The sequence below is a fragment of the Phyllobates terribilis genome, unplaced genomic scaffold, assembly GCF_046119375.1.
Source record: "Phyllobates terribilis strain yellow unplaced genomic scaffold, ASM4611937v1 Scaffold_1__5_contigs__length_1240528914, whole genome shotgun sequence".
Lineage (NCBI taxonomy): Eukaryota > Metazoa > Chordata > Amphibia > Anura > Dendrobatidae > Phyllobates > Phyllobates terribilis.
This window is the reverse complement of record NW_027362761.1, coordinates 105,603,375-105,623,232: the sequence shown is the minus strand read 5'-3', so window position 1 is coordinate 105,623,232 and position 19,858 is coordinate 105,603,375. Positions and strand designations below refer to the sequence as shown.

At 38.6% G+C, this 19,858-nt stretch overlaps 1 protein-coding gene across 1 annotated transcript in view; it reads right to left on the bottom strand.

Annotated features, from left to right (window-relative positions):
- Positions 1-2,018: 2,018 nt before the first annotated feature.
- SH3GL2 (SH3 domain containing GRB2 like 2, endophilin A1) overlaps positions 2,019-19,858 on the bottom strand; it is a 202,963-nt gene continuing 185,123 nt past the window's right edge. Inside the window, exon 9 of the mRNA XM_073665453.1 lies at positions 2,019-11,498. Within this exon, the coding sequence (XP_073521554.1) occupies positions 11,299-11,498 (200 nt within the window). The 3' untranslated portion in view covers positions 2,019-11,298. The remainder of the gene's footprint in view (positions 11,499-19,858) is intronic.

Here is a 19,858-nt window from a genome sequence, read left to right as displayed (position 1 = left end):
ATACATTTTTTAAAGTGGACGTCTACCTCTGAAACTATTCCTGAAGATGGGTAAAGTGGCATTTACAGTGCAAGATAATCATGAAATTAGTGTTTTTAATAATGCTTGCTTTGCTATTATCTTGCTGTGTAAACAGTCTGTCGATCATCTGATGAACGTCAGGTGAAATGATCTTTTGTGCAGCACAAAAAAATAATCGTTCTCGGAGGTGCGCCATTTTGTGTAAACAGGACTCTAGTATAGATCGCTAAGATTGCCAAGTTGTGCATCGTTTACTTTAAATGCCTGTTAACACAGGTAGACTAAACGACTGCCAATCTGTAAAAGTTTATTGATCGGTGGTCGTTTCATGATGCCAGGGAGAAAAGAGTATCATTTTTTTTCTGCCTTTGTTATAACTCTGGAATGAGCCATATTCCAGGTATTACCCCAGTATAGATCAGCTGATAGTTGGGTTCCATATTTCTCTTGTCAATAGAGTGTGTCTCTCTAAGTCTAATGCTAATTTTGTACTTATATGAATATTAAGCATTTTTAATTTTGTCATCGAAGTTCACCTCAGTTTGGCTATCAAAGCCTAGCTAGAAAATTTGTAAACTCCACTGGGCTCGTGAACTTTTAGTGCCTTGAAAAAGTATTCACCATGAACTTTTCCACATTTTTTCACGTTGCACCCAAAAACTTAAATGTATTTTTATTGGGAGTTACATGATATACCAACACAAAGTAGCAAGTGTTTGTGAAGTATAATGGAAATGATGCATGGTTTTCTAAACATTAGTTGCATACGCCACAAATCTGGCCTTTATAGAAGAGAGACATTTTTGAAAGCAAGCCATAAGAAGTTCCGTTTTCAGTTTGTAAAAAGCCATGTAGGGGACACAGCTAGCATGTGAAAGAAGGTGCTCTGGTCAGGTGAGACCAAAGCAGAATTTTTGGGGCTAAATTCAAAAAACTATGTGTGGTGGAAAACTAACACTGCACATCACCTGAAAACACCATCCCCATTGTCAAACATGGTGGTATCAGCATCATGCTGTGGAGATGCTTTTCTTCAGTAGGGACAGGGAAGCTGGTCAGAGTTGATGGGAAGATGTATGGAGCTAAATACAGGGCAATTCTGGAGGAAAAACTGTAAGACTTGAAATTTGGGTGTAGGTTCACCTTCCAACAGGGCAATGACCCTAAACATACTGCCAGAGCTACAATGGAATGGTTTACATCAAAGCATATTCATGTGTTTGAATAATCCAAAGTTCGGACCTAAATCCGATTGAGAATCTTTGGCAAGACTTGAAAATTGCTGTTCCCAGACGCTCTCCATCCAATCTTACTGAGCTAGAGCTAGAATAGAATAGGAAAAAAATGTCAGCCTCTAGATGTGCAAAGCTGGTAGACACATGCCCCAAAAGACTTGCAGCAGTAATTGCAGCGAAAGGTGGTCCTACAAGGTATTGGCTCAGGGGGCTGAATACAAATGCACGTCACAATTTTCAGATTTATATATTTTAAATATTTGGAAAACCATGTATTGTTTCCTTTACACTTCACAAATACTTGCTATTGTGCGTTGGTATATCCCATAAAAAATACCAATAAATACATATAAGTTTGTGGATGTAACATGAAACAATGTGGAAAAGCTCATGGGGTATGAATACTTTTTCAAGGCACTGTAACTATATTAAAAATCCCTGTTACAATGGGAATGTAATATAGCACCCATATATGGTAAATCTTTGGACCCATACAATATCTGTCTAAAACAGTCTCTTTTCAAACTTTTCACACACTTTTGTCATGAGACCTTATATGTATCTATATATTAGACATGACTGACTGAAACTGAAGACAATATAGACTAATATGTCTGTGGGCAATAACTCCCAAAACAAAGCATGGGAGCATGGAACGACCACTGATCAGCATCTTTACCTATGGTCTTTCACACTGGCATACACACATACACACCATGCCTCTAGTCGATAGCTGTACCCAACATAAATAACACATACAGATTTACATTTTAGCACAGTTTATTGATCAATATTAACGCTTTCTATGATATACTTTATTGTACACATGAAGCAGTAAGCTTTGCCTTCCTGTTATTCAATCCTGTACTGTAAGTGGCACATCCGAAGCAGCACAAAAAATTTCCAAAAAAGAACAATCTGTACACTTTAGATAAATAGACCTCTGAATAACTCAACTAAAGACTGTGGCATTTGTTACAAAATCATAATGCTAGGCACAGCACTTTACACACAGAATGAAGGTGGAGAAAGCAACCAAAACAAAGGGGGTTTATATACAGTCACAAATCTTACTTGCCCAGCTTACATATCAAATATAATTGTAGTCCTCACTGAGGGCAAAAAGCATGCAGCAAAATATATGTTCAATATATGCAACGTTTGGGCTTCTTGTCTGGTTATTTGGAGTACGCAATTACTGAGTTACAGGTGAGCTCTTATGGTCTACAATAATAATACAAAAAATATAATTTGACATTGGAGTGGGATTTATTTTCTTACTGTATAAAATATGCCTTTACTTGTATAGGGCTAAAATCTGAACAATATGCTGGTGTAGCTATCTGAATAACTAACTACATCTAAAGAGACCGTTTACACATCTTGTTTGAGGGATCCAAGACCGGAAACATTCGCTATGAAATGTTTCATCTTGCTTGTGCCGAGAGACAGGAGATCTGATCTCCAAATTGTGATAAGGGGCCGCAAAGCCTAATGGTGCATTTACACTGGCCGATTGTTGTGAACAGGCTGCCAATCACCTGATGAACAATTATTTTTGCTTTTTTAAAAATTATTGTTCTCGGCAACAAATCATCCTGTGTAAACCTAATGACTGTCTATGTCCACAGAAAAATCTATTACCGGTCTTCCTGTATAAACATGTAATTCAAATACCGGTCGCCTCACAGTTAACCGTTTGGAGGTCGTTTAATGGTGACAAGTCATTCAATGTAAACATACCTTAACTTATTAACTGAAAATTCAGGTATAACTGCAACTATAATCAATTTTTATTTGCCAGTAAAAGAGTTGTCCATTTCTTTAGGATAGGACATCAATATCAGAGTGGTCGAGGTCCAACACTCAGCACCCCCACCAATCAGCTATTAAAAGCTACAAGGCTGTCCAGATTTAAAGGCCTCGATTCAATAAAAAAAGAAATTATGCTAGAATTTTGGCGTAAATAGCTTTAAAAAGTCGCCAGATTTTTCCGCAATGTGGACTTGGGCAAAAATGTGGTGACTGTGTGTTTTCATGCCAGGTAAGCTCAGTTCCATCAAAATGAGTGGAGCTGGGTCAAGATGAGGGCGCGATTGGGGCATGACGCCACAGCTCCTCTAATTCATAGCATCATAGTAACGTAGGTTGAATAAAGACCTAGGTCCATCAAGTTCAACCTTCCTCCCCCAATTGTACATTTTGTCTAATTTAACTGTAACCTATAACATTATGTGAATCGAGGAAATCATCCAGCCCTTTTTTGAAAGCTGTTATAGTGTCATCACTACTTCTTGTGGTAGGGCATTCCACAGTCTGACTGCTCTGGCTGTAAAAATTCCTTTCCTGTTTAGGTGCCAGAATCGTCATACTTCCACCCGTAATGAGTGCCCCCTGGTCCTTAGTATGGTCTTTGGAAGGAATATGTCGTGTGCCAGTCCGTTGTACTGACCACACATATATACATGTAAATGAGATCCCCTCTGAAGCGTCTTTTTTCTAAGCTAAACAAGCTCAACTTTTTCAACCTCTCATCATATGAGAGGCCTTCCATCCCTTGTGATAATCTAGTTGCCCACCGACTGGAGTAAGATTTGAGGTGAGGCACACACCACTTGTCAGACACTCCTGATTCATTAAGAGGCTCGAGCTTCTTAATGAATCAGGAACGTCTGACCCGAACACGCTCCTTCATAAAGACCAGTGTGAACATCACCTGTCTTGATGAATCGAGGCCAAAGAGTACAGCTCAGCTCTGTAAAGTGTTTAGTGACCACTCTATTCAAGGAGCAAAGCTGAAGTACCTCGCTGAAATACAGAGTTGTATTCTTCGAGCTCTGTGCACTGTTTACATCTCACCGCCACCGGATAAATCATCAATATCAAAGTAGTGGACAACTATTTGACCCCCTCCCATTGATATTTTTTTTACATTTTTTCTCTTGTTTCCATGGATCTCTAGAAGGACAATGGAAGGGGGAATAGGATATTAGAATTAGTTTCTGTCACATCTGGATGAGTTTTCAAGTAGAGTTAGGATTTAAAGAGTTTCATTAGGATCTAATAAATAAGTTTTATTGCTCTCACATCCCTTCCATAAGCATCACATGTGGAGACATTACTTCTCTGCAGGCTGGTAGGTTATGTTGAATTTTTGATGAAGCCTGTACTCTGTATCATTTTTTGGTTCTGTCTGTGAAAGGACAGGAGGTCTGTAATTCAATTTAATTAACTATTAGCCCCTAAAATATCTGTTTACTTTCCAGAACTCTCATTATATAGAACTTAACGATGCTACAAAATGTAAAAAAAAACAAAAACTTTTACTGCTATTTATAGCCTGAATAACGCAAATTATTGCAACATGTGAGAAACTGATATAAGCAGAATTAAGTAATTCACTACTCATGACAGAGCAGGGAAAAATGAGAAATACCTTCTATAATTATACACTAGGTAAATTCTTTACAGAGCTCTTGAGCAGTGTTTCATATAATAGTTTAAAAGAGGACTAAACGGAAACCAAATAATGTGGAAATTCAATTCAGAATTTCCAGAAAAAATTTTTGTTAAAGAAGGACTCCCACGAATAGTTTTATTAAATATGTGTATATCTGTATGGTGTGTAGCGTGAGTTTATTAATATACTCGCCTACTACCGATCTCTCCGGGATCAAGCGCCGTTCTGCTCGGCTTCTCAGTTATGTCACCGCTCTGCAGACAGTCTGGGTCACGCTGCACTATGCGTGTAATGTAAGCCTATGGAACATTGAGGCTCCATATTTTACACTGTAAAAGAGACTTACGGCTCACATAGAGTGAATCGGCTAGTTTGACGTGCGATGATGTCAATGAGAAGAGTAGCAGAGCTGTGCTGCATCTTGGAGAAAGCGGCAGAAGGTGAGTATATTAATAAACTCATACTACACACCAAACACATATACACACATTTAATAAAAAAAATATTCATGTTAGTGCTCCTTTACACCGCGTTCCAAATTATTATGCAACTGCCATTTTTCTCTGATTTTCCTATATGTTTGATACAAATAAGTCAGTATAATGTTCAAATCATCAACTGTTAGGTTTGTTCAATAAAATTTGATTTAAACTCTCCCAATGAAAACAAGATTTTTTCAAAACTAAAAGAACTCAATGCATTGCCACAGATTATTATGCACAAGAGAGTTTCCAAACATGTTATAGGTTGTGAAGAATTGAAAATTATCATTTGATGAATTTGCAGCAGTAAGAGGTCACATTTACTGAAATCAAAAGCTTTTTCAATCAAAAACATCTTAACAGGCTAAGCTCCATGTTACCATAGGACCCCTTCTTTTATTTCACCATCAGAATTCTTGCATCCATTGAACTTGTGAGTTTTTGAATAGTTTCTGCTTGAATTTCAGAACAGCCTCCCAGAGCTGCTGTTTTGATGTGAACAGTCTCCCACCCTCATAGATTGTATGCTTGTGGATACATACTCCAAAGATTCTCAATAGGGTTGAAATCAGGAGAGGATGGTGGCCACATCATGAGCTTCTCTCCTTTTATGCCCATAGAAGCCAATGGCTCAGAAGTATTCTTTGCAGCATGAGATCACCGGTGCATTGTCATTCATGGAGATGAGTTTGCTTTGGATGGTACAGTTCGTCTTTTTACACCATGGAAGAAAATGGTCAGTTAGAAACTAGATGTACTTTGTCTAGGTCATTTTCATACCATCAGAGACCCTAAAGGGTGCCTAGCAGTATTCGCCTCATGATTCCGGGTCAAAACATGACTCTGCCACCTCCTTGCTGACATTGCAGCCTTGTTGGGACAAGGTGGTCATCCACTAACCATCCACTACTCCATCCATTTGGAGCCTCCAGGTTTGCGTGGAACTCATAAATAAACAAGACTGTTTTAAAATTTGTCTTCAGGTATGTCTGGGTCCACTGCAACTGTTTCTGCTTTTGAGCACTGTTTACAGGTGGATGAATAGTAGGATTATGCACAACTGCAAGCCTCTGGAGGATCCTACACCTTGAGGTTCGCAGAACTCCAGATACCAGCTGATTCAAATACCTGTTTGCTGCTTTGTAAAGGTATTTTAGAAGCTGCTTTCTTAATGTGATCAATTTGTCTGGCAGAAACCTTCCTTATCATGCCTTTATCTACACAAATCCATCTGTGCTCTGCATCAGCCACAAATCTCTTTACAATGATCACGCTTAAGGTTTCGCTAAATATCTAATGTATTTCTACTTTGTCCAAGGCATTGCACTTTAAGACGCTTTTCGGCAGCAGAGAGATTCTTTTTCTTTCCCATATTGCTTGTTGCCTGTTGCCTGCTTAATAATGTGGAACATCCTTCTTAAGTAGTTTTCTTTTCATTGGGCTCACCTGGCAAATTAGCTATCACAGGTGTTTGAGATTGATTTCAGTGATCCAAAGAGTCCTGAGACACAATACCATCCATGAGTTTATTTGAAAAACATAAAATTACATCTTTGTGACAATTAAATCCAATTTGCATAATAATTTGGAACGCGGTGTAATGACAATAATCATTGTTTCTAAGCTCACCTCAATAAATACTGTAGAGCAATGAAGTTTGAGAATGTGGATGATTATAATAGCTGGGAATGTGGGAATATTTTGGACAAACAAGCAATAAAGGGCTTGTGTTCAAACGCAGTACCCAATCTGAAGAATCACAGCATTGGAGAAACATCAGGGAGGATTGCCACTGACCTCATCATAAATTAGGCAGAAAGTGGAATTGTGACTCCACCATAATACATTGGAGTACTGGAGCTAAACTGTCAGTAATCTTAATTGAAACGAAGTAAAAATCAGCCAAACGGTCACTACAGAATTAGACAAAGAGCAGGCAATTAGTACATATATTAGGGGTTTCTGAAATTACATTTAGAAGCCATTGGGTAAATATTTTAGGACTTATGTAAAAGAAGTAAAATTTGTATGACTTACATAGAAAATAATAACACAGCATTATTTTATATAGTGTCAACTTATTTCTTAGCACTGTTCCACTACACATCACTTCATGTCCCAAAATGGGGCTCACAATCTACATTCAAGCAAACCCATACCACTAGTTTCATTTAAGAGTAAGGGAGGAACTCGGAGTACCCGGCAAAAACCAACACTAGCACAGGGAAAACATACACAGTCCATGCAGATGTTGCTCTTGGTTGGATTCAAACCTAGGAGCCCAACGTTTCAAAGCCACACTGCTAACCACTAATGCAGCATTCTGTCTCTAAACATCTTTAAAAGCAAACACATTTAATATAAGTACAATTAAGAAAGATGGAGGGTGTCTTCAGTCTTAAATTATCTCGTTGTTTTGCTAAAAAAATGCTTAAAGATGCTCCACTCCATCCCATAATGATGCACGGATATCATCTTAGCAGCGTACCAATGATGGCCACACTTTAAAATGTAGAATGGAAATGTATGAATCCCTAATTTTTTTCCCCATCTATACTTTAATCTCATTAATATTTGTTCCAAACGCCATCTTTGTTACCCAGGGAGACACTATTTTGCACGGTTACTCATACGTATATGACAAGAGATAATGAAAATGTGAAGGCTGACAGAAATTTGCTGGTGTGGGAAACGGTTTTGTGGAGATAATAGCTGCAAGCTGATACAATGTAAAAACCATACTGTCACATCAAATACAAGGAAGACAAATACGTAAACTAGGAACCAATAGAAACACTTCTGCAACATTTCATAGAGGCTATAAATTGTATAACATATTAAAAAAAAATAACTAATGTAAATCTGTAGAAATAGAACCACCTTGGCAGTACCAAGAAACACATTAAAAATATAGGTCACAACCGATGCACCAGTAGCCCAACAGCCTCAACATACATAAAGCCTCAATCTGCTGTAAGCCTCAAACTCTATCTACACCACCGTTCTTGCTGACTATCCTGGTTCAGAACGAATGCCAGGATAATAGGAAATAATGGGAATGAAATTGCAGCTATTTGTCATCTAAAGCTGAGTGACAATTCTTAAGGGTAGATACTTTAACGGCTGCCATCACTGGGTTATCATCTTTGGAAATCCAAAATCTTTTCTAACTAGAAGCAGCATAGAATACTAAAATATGTTGTACAGAAGGACAACTCAGGGAATTACAATTTCTAAATATTGGGGGAGTGTATCATCCTCTTTATGCCAGTTCTCCCATCAAAAAGTGTCAATTCTTGTAAGTGGCAACTTTTTGCCCTTTTACACTGACCACAACATTTTTCAAAAAAAGTGGTCTGAAATGATCAAAAGTGGGTGCACAGTGTAGCTGAAATCTATGCTAGCTCATGGCTGTTGAATGTTTCCTTTTTGGTGCAAAGACAGCACAAAAATGGAGACAAATGGCATGGGCCTCTTAATAAATTTGGTGCACCTTACTCCGCATGCTATTGCTTAAAGACTGGCCTATGAGACTCCAGCCTTATGAAGTTGCCTCCATTATTTTTATGGGTAAAGGCTTTTTATTTGACATAATTTGCAATGAATCTGCTAAAAAAATAACAATTACATTGTTGTATTTTTTATTTAAGTATATAACATATATAGTATACTGTATATAATGGATTGAGAAAATGTAAAAATGTGAAGTTAAAGGGTAGATCCTTTCCAATTTGAACAATAAAAAAAATAAATCACATTTTACATTGACATAATCTATAACACTTACAAAAAACACTTAGGTTCCATGTGGCTTATGTCCTGATTGAGACTAATAAAAGATGTCTTCCTTATACAGTTGTTATCAAAATTATTCAAGCTCCATTGCAAATTAGGTCGTTAGCAAAATTTACAAACCTTCTTCCAATCAAATAAGAACAGCTCCTCCAAGTTCTATGCAAAATTATATTTTTTACTGAAAACTGCAATCTCAGAAATATTCAACCCCTGCATGACAAGCATCTTTAGTAGCACCTTCGGCTGTCATGACCAGCTGCAAACATGATACATAACCAAACACCAGCTCCTTGCAGCATTCCTGAGAAATCTTAGCCCATTTCTCATGGACAATGGCCTACAGTTCACTAATATTGTTCAGTTTCTGCGCAGCAACAGCCTTTTTTAAATCCAATCAAAAATTTTCAAGTGACTCTGATGGCCATTCCAGAATCTTCCAGGACTTCTTCTGAAACCATTCCTTAGTGGATATTATGATAAGCCTGGGATCATTGTCCTATTGTAAAGTGCAATAACATCCAAGCTTTAGCTTCCTCACGGAACACATTTTTTTTCTAGGATTTACTGACACTTGATTAAATGCATCTTGCTCTCCACACACTTCAGGTTTCCAGTGCCAGAGCAACCTTACATCATCACCGAACTACCACCATTCTTCATTGTAGGGCGGGTGTTCTTTTCAGTGCATTCTTCCTATTCCAGACATACTCCTGAACTAGGCCTGAAAATTTCCACAAGACATAATCTACAAACTTTTGTGGTTAATTCACATGGTATTGGGTCAGTAGAAGCAAATATCTTGGAGTTTGGTCATGGAGACCTTCAGCATTTAGTATGCGCCTTACTGTGCAAACTGAAACCTTTTTGTTTGTTTTCCTTGTTTTTGCAAGGCAATTATCTCAAACTTTTCAAACCACTCTTTTGACAAATCAAGTATATTAGTGAACTGGAGGCTATTTACCATGAGGAATGGGTTAAGATTCCTTAAAGGGAATCTGCCCATCAGACCTCTACTATGGGCATACAGGTTATAGAAAAGTAAATCTATACATACTTGTATGGACCACAGTAGAGGTCTGATTGCAGAGAAAAGTGTTTTTATAAACTTTGTTTTGCACAGGCTTGGCATCCACCGGACGCCAAGAAATCCCCGCCCATCTGTTTATTATTCCCCTAAACACCAGTCTATATGATTAATTACCATATCCCCCCCCCCTGACTTCCCGAGCATGCGCAAAGCGACATTTCCATAGAGCGTGCTTTGCTTCGTCCGGCCCCGTCACTCCGTGCACTGCGCCGCAGGGTTCTATTGCCGGGGAGTCACTGTCACTTCCCGGCGCCTGCGCAATAGAATCCAGTTGCGCAGAGAACGGAGAGACAGGCCAGGATGAAGCAAAGCGCGGTCTATGTGAGTGGTGCTTTGCGCATGTCCAGGAAGTCAGGGAGCACAGTGCACGTCACAGGGCCCTGTGATGTGCAGGGGAGGAGGGAGCATGGTAATTAATCATATAGGCGGGGATTTAGGGAATAATAAACAGATGGGTGGGGATTTCTTGGCGTCCGCCTGTGGAAAAGAGTTTATAAAAACTCTTTTCTCTGCAATCAGACCTCTACTATGGGCCGTACAGATATGTATAGATTTACTTTTCTATAACCTGTATGCCCATAGTAGAGGTCTGATATCTCCCAAGGCGTGACAGATTCCCTTTAAGAACACTGTTGTCGGGTCATAACAGCCAGAAGGTGCACATATCAAGTACTACACACGTTTGTCATGAAGGGGGTTCAAAAACTCTGAGAATGCAGTAATCAAAACAATTGTGATTTTGTGCTGAATTTGGAGAAACCACTTTAATTTGCAATGGAGGCTGAACAGTTTTGATTTCAACTGTACCCAGATTTTTTAAAAAAAATACACGAGAATACAATTTGCTATATCCAAGTCGTTTTGGTTACAATTCCCACACAGTTTGATCCCTGTAAACATATATTTCTGGAAACATACAGTACGCATAGTTGGCATAAAAATAACACTATATCGCTTGGGCATGTTAAGACTATTGTGCACTGTATTGTGGAAGGAAGGATGCATTCATTATAAAGGACACTAAGACTGATAAAATAATACAATAATAGGATACCATAATAGAAGAACACATATAAACAAATAAAAGAAAGACAAATTAAATTGAAATGACCATGGAATGTAACAGATTTAGGACCACTGCATTTGTACTTGTCATCTGGAGAAAGCAGCAATTAAAAGCAGTGGTACAAACTGAATTATTGTTTAATGTCAGACATCTTAGTGTGGCAGTGGGACCAGAATATCAACATAATTGATCGGGAAGAAGCCTGATTGACCATGCAGCATCCCTTCATACCAATTTTCATCAATCTGGTTGGTGAGAGTAATAATATCACCCTCTTTGAAGCCAAGTTCGCCTTCATTTTCTGGATCAAAGTCATAGAGGGCCCGACAGCATGGCTGATCCATGGGAGCTCCTATATCAAAGAAAATAACCAGATTTTTCATTAATTTTAAAATAAAACCTATTTTTTTTTTACGGACTTCATTGTATTTGTTACTTTACACAAATTAGAAGAATGTGGAATTACTAGCATTTTAGTGTCCAGAAAATGGAAAATAAAAAATATATTTACACACATATACATATGTATACCAATAATATACATATATATTAAATATATATGAATAATATACATATACAACTCCTCAACTTTAAAATTGGAAAGTCATGGAGTTATGGAAACCATAGAATTATAATGATTTGGAAATGATGAAAAAATTGAAACAAAATTTTCTAAACATCTTATTATCAGTATTGAGTATGAGCGCCACATGCAGAAATACAAGTACTTACACATCTTGACATGCTATCAATGAGGCTACAACCCCTGGCAAAAATTATGGAATCACCGGACTCAGAGGATGTTCATTCAGTTGTTTAATGTTGTTGAAAAAAAGCAGATCACAGACATGGCACAAAACTAAAGTCATTTCAAAATGGCAACTTTAGGGCTTTAAGAAACACTAAAAGAAATCAAGATTAAAAATGTGGTACTCAGTAAGGGTAATTTTTTTCAGACCAAGCAAAAAAAAAGGGAAAAAATTATGGAATCACTCAATTCTGAGGAAAAAAAATATGGAATCATGAAAAACAAACACACAAAAGAACACTCCAATACATCACTAGTATTTTGTTGCACCACCTCTGGCTTTAATAACAGCTTGCAGTCTCTGAGGCATGGACTTAATGAGTGACAAACAGTACTCTTCATCAATCTGGCTCCAACTTTCTCTGATTGCTGTTGCCAGATCAGCTTTGCAGGTTGGAGCCTTGTTATGGACCATTTTCTTCAACTTCCACCAAAGATTTTCAATTGGATTGAGATCCGGACAATTTGCAGGCCATGACATTGACCTTATGTGTCTTCTTTCAAGGAATGTTTTCACGGTTTTTGCTCTATGGCAGGATGCATTATAATCTTGAAAAATGATGTCATCATCCCCAAACATCCTTTCAATTGATGGGATAAGAAAACTGTCCAAAATATCAATGTAAACTTGGGCAATTATTGAAGATGTAAGGACAGCCATCTCCGCAGTGCCTTTACCTGACATGCAGCCCCATATCATCAATGACTGTGGAAATTTGCATGTTCTCTTCATGCAGTCATCTTTACAAATCTCTTTGGAACGGCACCAAACAAAAGTTCCAGCATCATCACCTTGCCCAATGCAGATTCGCGATTCATCACTGAATATGACTTTCATCCAGTCATCCACAGTCCACAATTGCTTTTCCTTAACCCATTGTAACCTTGTTTTTTTTCTGTATAGGTGTTAATGATGGATTTTGTTTAGCTGTTCTGTATGTAAATCCCATTTCCTTTAGGCGGTTTCTTACAGTTCGGTCACAGACATTGACTCCAGTTTCTTCCCATTCGTTCCTCATTTGTTTTGTTGTGCATTTCCTGTTTTGGAGACATACTGCTTTTAGTTTCCTGTCTTGACGCTTTGATGTCTTCCTTGGTCTACCAGTATGTTTGCCTTTAACAACCTTCCCATGTTGTTTGTATTTGGTCCAGATTTTAGACACAGCTGACTGTGAACAACCAATATCTTTTGCAACATTGCATGATGATTTACCTTCTTTTAAGAGTTTGATAATCCTCTCATTTGTTTCAATTGACATCTCTCGTGTTGGAGCCATATTCATGTCAGTTCACTTGGTGCAACAGCTCTCCAAGGTGTGATCATTCCTTTCTAGATTCAGACTAAAGAGCAGATCTAATTTGATGCAGGTGTTAGTTTTGGAAATTAAAATTTACAGGGTGATTCCATAATTTTTTCCTCAGAATTGAGTGATTCCATATTTTTTTCCCTCTGCTTGCTCTGAAAAAAATTACCCTTACTGAGTACCACATTTTTTTATCTTGATTTCTTTTAGTGTTTCTTAAAGCCATAAAGTTGCCATTTGAAATGACTTAAGTTTTGTGCCATGTCAGCGATCTGCTTTTTTTTTAAAAAAACATTAAACAACTGAATGAACATCCTCCGAGCCCGGTGATTCCATAATTTTTGTTGTATTAATGGTTGTCTGAGGAATGTTTTGCCACGCTAAATGGTCTGGGGTAATAAAATATACAGTAGTCGGATCCTTGTAGTCTTCATGGCAGGTACATGAACAGCTCAGTGTTACAATAAAGAAATGGCCGTACCACTAGTTCCACCATGAAATCAGTGTCCCGGGAGCAGTTTTTCAACACGATAATGTTAGGCCACACGCTGATTATTCTACAGTAAGCAGCCTACGTAGCCTAAACATGCTCCATGATCTGCAGCGTCTCCAGACCTGTCTCCCATCGAACACATCAAAGATGTCATTGATCAACAACTACAAAGATCTTTATGATTTCCAAGCCCAAGTGAATTCAGCGTGACAGAACATTCCTCAGAAAATCATTAACACCTATATGACATCTGATGCATATTTAGGATCAAAACATTGTATCTATCGGAAAATGGTATAAAAAAAACGTTAGATCAGGGCACAAAAAATTAGCCATCACCCAGCCCCAGATCACAAAAAATTAAAATGCTACGAGTCTCGGAAAATGGCAACAAACGCAAAATCCTTCTTTCATACACATATTGGAATTTTTTTTCACCACTTAAATAAAAAATAAACTATACATGTTTGGTATCTGCATTCTCGTATTGACCTGAAAAATCATATTGTCAGGTCACTTTTACCATATTGTGAACATGATAAATAAAAAAAAAAATAATAATAATTGTGGAATTGCACTTTTTTTGCAATTTCACCGCACTTGGAATTTTTTTCTCGTTTTCCAGTACAGCTCGTCCTGCAAAAAACAAGCCATCACACCGCTATACTGACGGAAAAATAAAAAAGTTATGCCTCTGGGAAGAAGGGGAGAAAAAAACAAATATGAAAAAAATGGAAAATGGCCATGGCATGAAGGGGTTAATAACCTCACAGATAGGCTTGCCAGGGTGTGTTGTTGTATTTTATATATATAAAAAAGCTTAAACTTATTTATTTATTTAAAATGTGGTGATAAAAAAACCAGTAAATGACTTTGTAATGTAATGGGCCACTGATGGGCTTTAGATGCCACAGTCGCTAATGATTCCAGTTATATAGCTAGGATTAGTGAAGAGATCAGATCCTGTCCATCAATCACCATCAGGATCCTGCTGTTTATCACATAGTCTCAGCTTCTGTGCCTGTGAGAGCCTCCTGATGTACTTCTACGTCATGGAGCTTTTTGCTAATGCGTCATGGAGTTCTAAGAAGCAAATTCATCCAACAGTTTACTCCACTTTTTTGTCTTGAAAATTCACAAAAGGTATGCACACTCAAAGTCTGTTCAAACATTTTGTGTCTTTTCACCCTTTTGCAGTGAACCAGACTTTGAAAAAAGTAAAATGGGCTTAGCAAAAGGGAAGAGGTCACTGATGCTCAAACACATTCACTATAATTTAGCTATGATTGTCAAAAATGTGCCAAATTATATAAAAGACATGCCAGCCTTGAAGAATTGACAACTTAAGGGTTTTAGTTTAAATTACAAACTGCAATTCTGAATACTTTGACTCCATTAACCCCTTTACAACCCAAGGTGGTTTGCACGTTAATGACCAGGCCAATTTTTATAATTCTGACCACTGTCACTTTATGAGGTAATTACTCTGGAATGCTTCAACGGATCCCCCTGATTCTGAGATTGTTTTTTCATGACATATTGTACTTCATGATAGTGGTAAAATTTCTTCGATATCACTTGCGTTTATTTGTGAAAAAAAAGGAAATTTGGCGAAAATTTGAATTTTTATGCCCTTAAATCAGAGAGATATGTCACACAAAATAGTTAATAAATAACATTTCCCACATGTCTACTTTACATCAGCACAATTTTGGAACCAAATTTTTTTTTTATTGGGGAGCTATAAGGATTAAAAGTTGACCAGCGATTTCTCATTTTTCCAACAAAATTTACAAAACCATTTTTTTAGGGACCACATCACATTTAAAGTCACTTTGAGGGGTCTTTATGACAGAAAATACCCAAAAGTGACACCATTCTAAAAACTGCACCCTTCAAGGTGCTCAAAACCACATTCAAGAACTTTATTAACCCTTCAGGTGCTTCACAAGAAGTTTTGGAATGTGGAAGAAAAAAAATAACATTTAAGTTTTTTCACAAAAATGTTAGTTTAGACCCAATTTTTTTTTTTTTCGCAGGGGTAACAGGAAAAAATGGACCACAAAATTTGTTGTGCAATTTCTCCAGAGTAAGCAGATACCCCATATATGGGGGAAAACCACTGTTTGGGCGCACGGCAGGGTTCGGAAGGGAAGGAGCGCAATTTGACTTTTTGAATGTAAAATTTGCTTGAATAATTAGCGGATGCCATGTTGCATTTGGGGAGCCCCTGATGTGCCTAAACAGTGGAAACCCCCCACAAGTGACACCATTTTGGAAACTAGACCCCTCAGGGAACTTATCTAGATGTGTGGTGAGCGCCTTGAACCCCCATGTGCTTCACAGAAGTTTATAACATTGAGCCGTAAAAATAAAATTTTCCCCTTTTTTCCCACAAAAATGTTTTTCAGCCCCCACTTTTGCATTTTCATAAGGGTAACATGAGAAATTGCACCATGCAGTTTGTTGTGCAATTTCTCCTGAGTAAGCAGATACCCCATATGTGGGGGAAAACCACTGTTTGGGCGCAGGGCAGGGTTCGGAAGGGAAGGAGTGCCATTTGACTTTTTGAATGTAAAATTTGCTTGAATAATTAGAGGACGCCATGTTGCATTTGGGGAGCCCCTGATGTGCCTAAACAGTGGAAACCCCCCACAAGTGACACCATTTTGGAAACTAGACCCCTCAGGGAACTTATCTAGATGTGTGGTGAGCACCTTGAACCCCCAAGACCTTTACAGAAGTTTATAACATGGAGCCGTGAAAATTAAAAAATCAAACTTTTTCCACAAAAATGATGTTTTAGCCCCAATTTTTTTATTTTCACAAGGGTAAGAGGAGAAAATGGACCCCAAAAACTTTTGTGCAATTTCTCCTGAGTATGCCAATACCCCATATGTGGGGAAAATACAGTGTTTGGGCGCACGGCAGAGTTCAGAAGGGAAGGAGCACTGTGTGACTTTTTGAACGCAAAATCGGCTGGAATCGAGAGCGGACGCCATGTCGCGTTAGGAGAGCCCCTGATGTGCCTAAATAGTTGAAACCCCCCACACGTGACGCCATTTTGGAAACTACACCCCTCAATGATTTTATCAAGGGGTATAGTGAACATTTTGAACCCAGAGGTACGACACAGAATTTGATGACATTAGGTCATCATATTGAATAAGTTGTCATTAGTCTCGAGCGCAAGTGCTCGCTACTTGAGTTTGCATCGGGTACTCAGGTATGCACCATGTATCACGGGTGCTCAAGTGAAATGCTCGAGTCCCCGCCCGCATGTTTCACTGTTATTAGACACCCCAAAAAAAACATGCGGGGATCGCTCGTGCATGGTAGGCAATCCCCGCGAGGTTTTTTTGGCCGCGAAGCATATGGGGCGGAGACTCGAGCACCCGCGATACTCAATGCATACCCGAGCACCCGATGCAAACTGAAGTAGCGAGCACTTGCGTTCAACACTAGTTGCCATATCGTCATCTTTTTTTTTTTTTTACTTTTGAAAAAAAAAAAAAAGCCTAACCCCAACCCTAACCCTACCCTAGCCCAACCCTGACCCCAACCCTAACATTAGCACAACCCAAACCCCAACCCCAGCCCTAGCGTTTATTTTTTACGCCGTTCCTCGTGCGGTATAAGTGATTAGACGACCTTATTCTTCGGGTCAGTGCGACTACAGAGATACCAGAATCATATCGGGTTTTTATGATTGACAGCTGTCACACACCAAAAGACACATATTTTGTAAAATCTAGTTTTTGCATCGCCATATTTTGAGAGCTATAATTTTTCCATATTTTGTCCGACAGAGTCATGTGATGGCTTGATTTTTTGCAGAATGAGTTGACGTTTTTATTGGTGCCATTTTCCGGCACGTGCCATTTTTTGATCGCTTTCTATTACAGCTTTTGGGAGGCAAAATAAACAAAAACCAACAATTCAGGAATTGTGTTTTTTTTTATTTTTTTTTATTCTATTCCGCGTGTGGTAAAATTGATAAGGTAGCTTTATTCTTCGGGTCAGTACATTTACAGCGGTACCACATTTATATTGTTTTTCTATGTTTTGGCGCTTTTACACAATAAAAGCTATTTTATAGAAAAAATTATTTTTTTGCATCGCTTTATTCTGAGAGCTATAACTTTTTGATTTTTAGGATGATGGAGCGGTATGGCGGCTTGTTTTTTGCGGGACAAGATGACGTTTTCAGCGGTACCATTTTTATTTATATTCGTCTTTTTGATCGCGTGTTATTCCATTTTTTGTTTGGCGGTATGATGATAAAGCATTGTTTTTTGCTTTGTTTTTTATTTTATTTTTTTACCGTGTTCACTGAAGGGTTTAACTAGTGGGACAGTTTTATAGGTCAGGTCGTTACGGACGCGGCGATAACAAATATGTGTACTTTTATTGTTTTTGTTTTTTCATAATAATATTTATTGATGGGTACATTATATTTTTATTTTTGGTGGATTATTTTTTTTATTTTTTTTTTTATATTTTTACAATTTTTTTTTTAGTTTTTTTTCACTTTCTGAGAGTCTTTTTACTTTTTTACTTTGTCCCACTGTGGGACTTTCACTTTTTTTATTCTGATCGCCTGCATAGCATAGGGATGGAGCACCATCCCTGTGCCATGCAGGAAGTCAGCGCTGCACAGTGAGAAGATTGCTTGGTCATGCACTGCGCATGACCAAACAATCTTCCTGCTGTCTGGTGACCCAGATGTTGTCATGACGACATCGGGTCGTCATGGCAACACCCGGGAAGCCGCGGCAGACAGCACTGGAGGCCGGAAGAGGAGGTGAGTATACCGATCACCTCCCCTTAGCCACCGCAATGCTGCGATCGACTTCGATCGCAGAATTGCGGGGGTTAATTTGCCGGGAGCGGTGCGGCACCGCTCCCTGCACATAGTACCGGGTGTCAGTTGTGACAATCAGCTGATACCCGGTGGCGATCGCGCCCGCACAGCCTGTGTGCGTGCGCGATCGCAATGACGTACTAATACGGGTCAGGCCCTTAAGTCCCAGGGCACAGACGCGTATTAGTACGTCATGGGCTTTACACTGTGTTCCAAATTATTATGCAAATAATATTTTCTCAGATTTTCCCAAATTACCTATATGAATTGCAGTCATTGTAATTTTCCAGTCAAATAACTATTAGAGTACAATTGAAAGGTTTTTGTACAAACTGCCTATGATAACAGTATATTTTTAAAAAAATAAAAAACTCAAACTGCACTCAAAATGCATGTTCCAGATTATTATGCACAGCAGAGTTTTCAACCTTTTCATTTTAATAAAGATCAAAAAAAATGGTCATTTTTGAAATTATAAGCATTAGCAGGTTATTACAAACTGAAATCAAACAGTTTTCAACTCAAAACTTTATTCTAGGTGATGTTACATTTGCACATAGGACCCCTTGTTGGAAAGGAGCTTCTGAACTCTCTCGTCCATTGAATTTGTCAGGTTTTGGATGGTTTCTGCTTTAATTGTTTTGCATGAGGACAGAATACCCTCCCAGAGCTGTTGCTTAGATGTGAACTGCCTCCCGCCATCATAGACACTCCTTTTGATGATGCTCCAGAGGTTCTCAATGGGGTTGAGGTCAGGGGAGCATGGGTGCCACACCATAAGTTTGTCCCCTTTTATGCCCATAGCAGCCAGAGATGCAGATGTGCTATGTGCAACATGAGAAGGGGCATTATCATGCATGAAATGATCTCGATGGTCCAGATGGATGGAGTGGAGGATGGCTGGTTGACGGACACCCCATGCAAACACGGCTACGGCGCTAACAAGGAGGAAGTGGAGTAATGTTTTGGGCCGGAATCATGGGGAGAGAGATTGTCGGCCCTTTTAGGATCCCTGAAGGGGTAAAGATGAACTCCATAATATATGTTGAGTTTCTCAAACAGCACTTCCTTCTATGGTTCAAGAAGAAGAACCGGGCATTCCGCAGCAAGATCATTTTCATGCATGATAATGCCCCGTCTCATGCTGCACATAACACATCAGCAGCTCTGGCTGCTATGGGCATAAAAGGGGACAAACTTATGGTGTGGCACCCATGCTCCCCTGACTTCAACCCCATTGAGA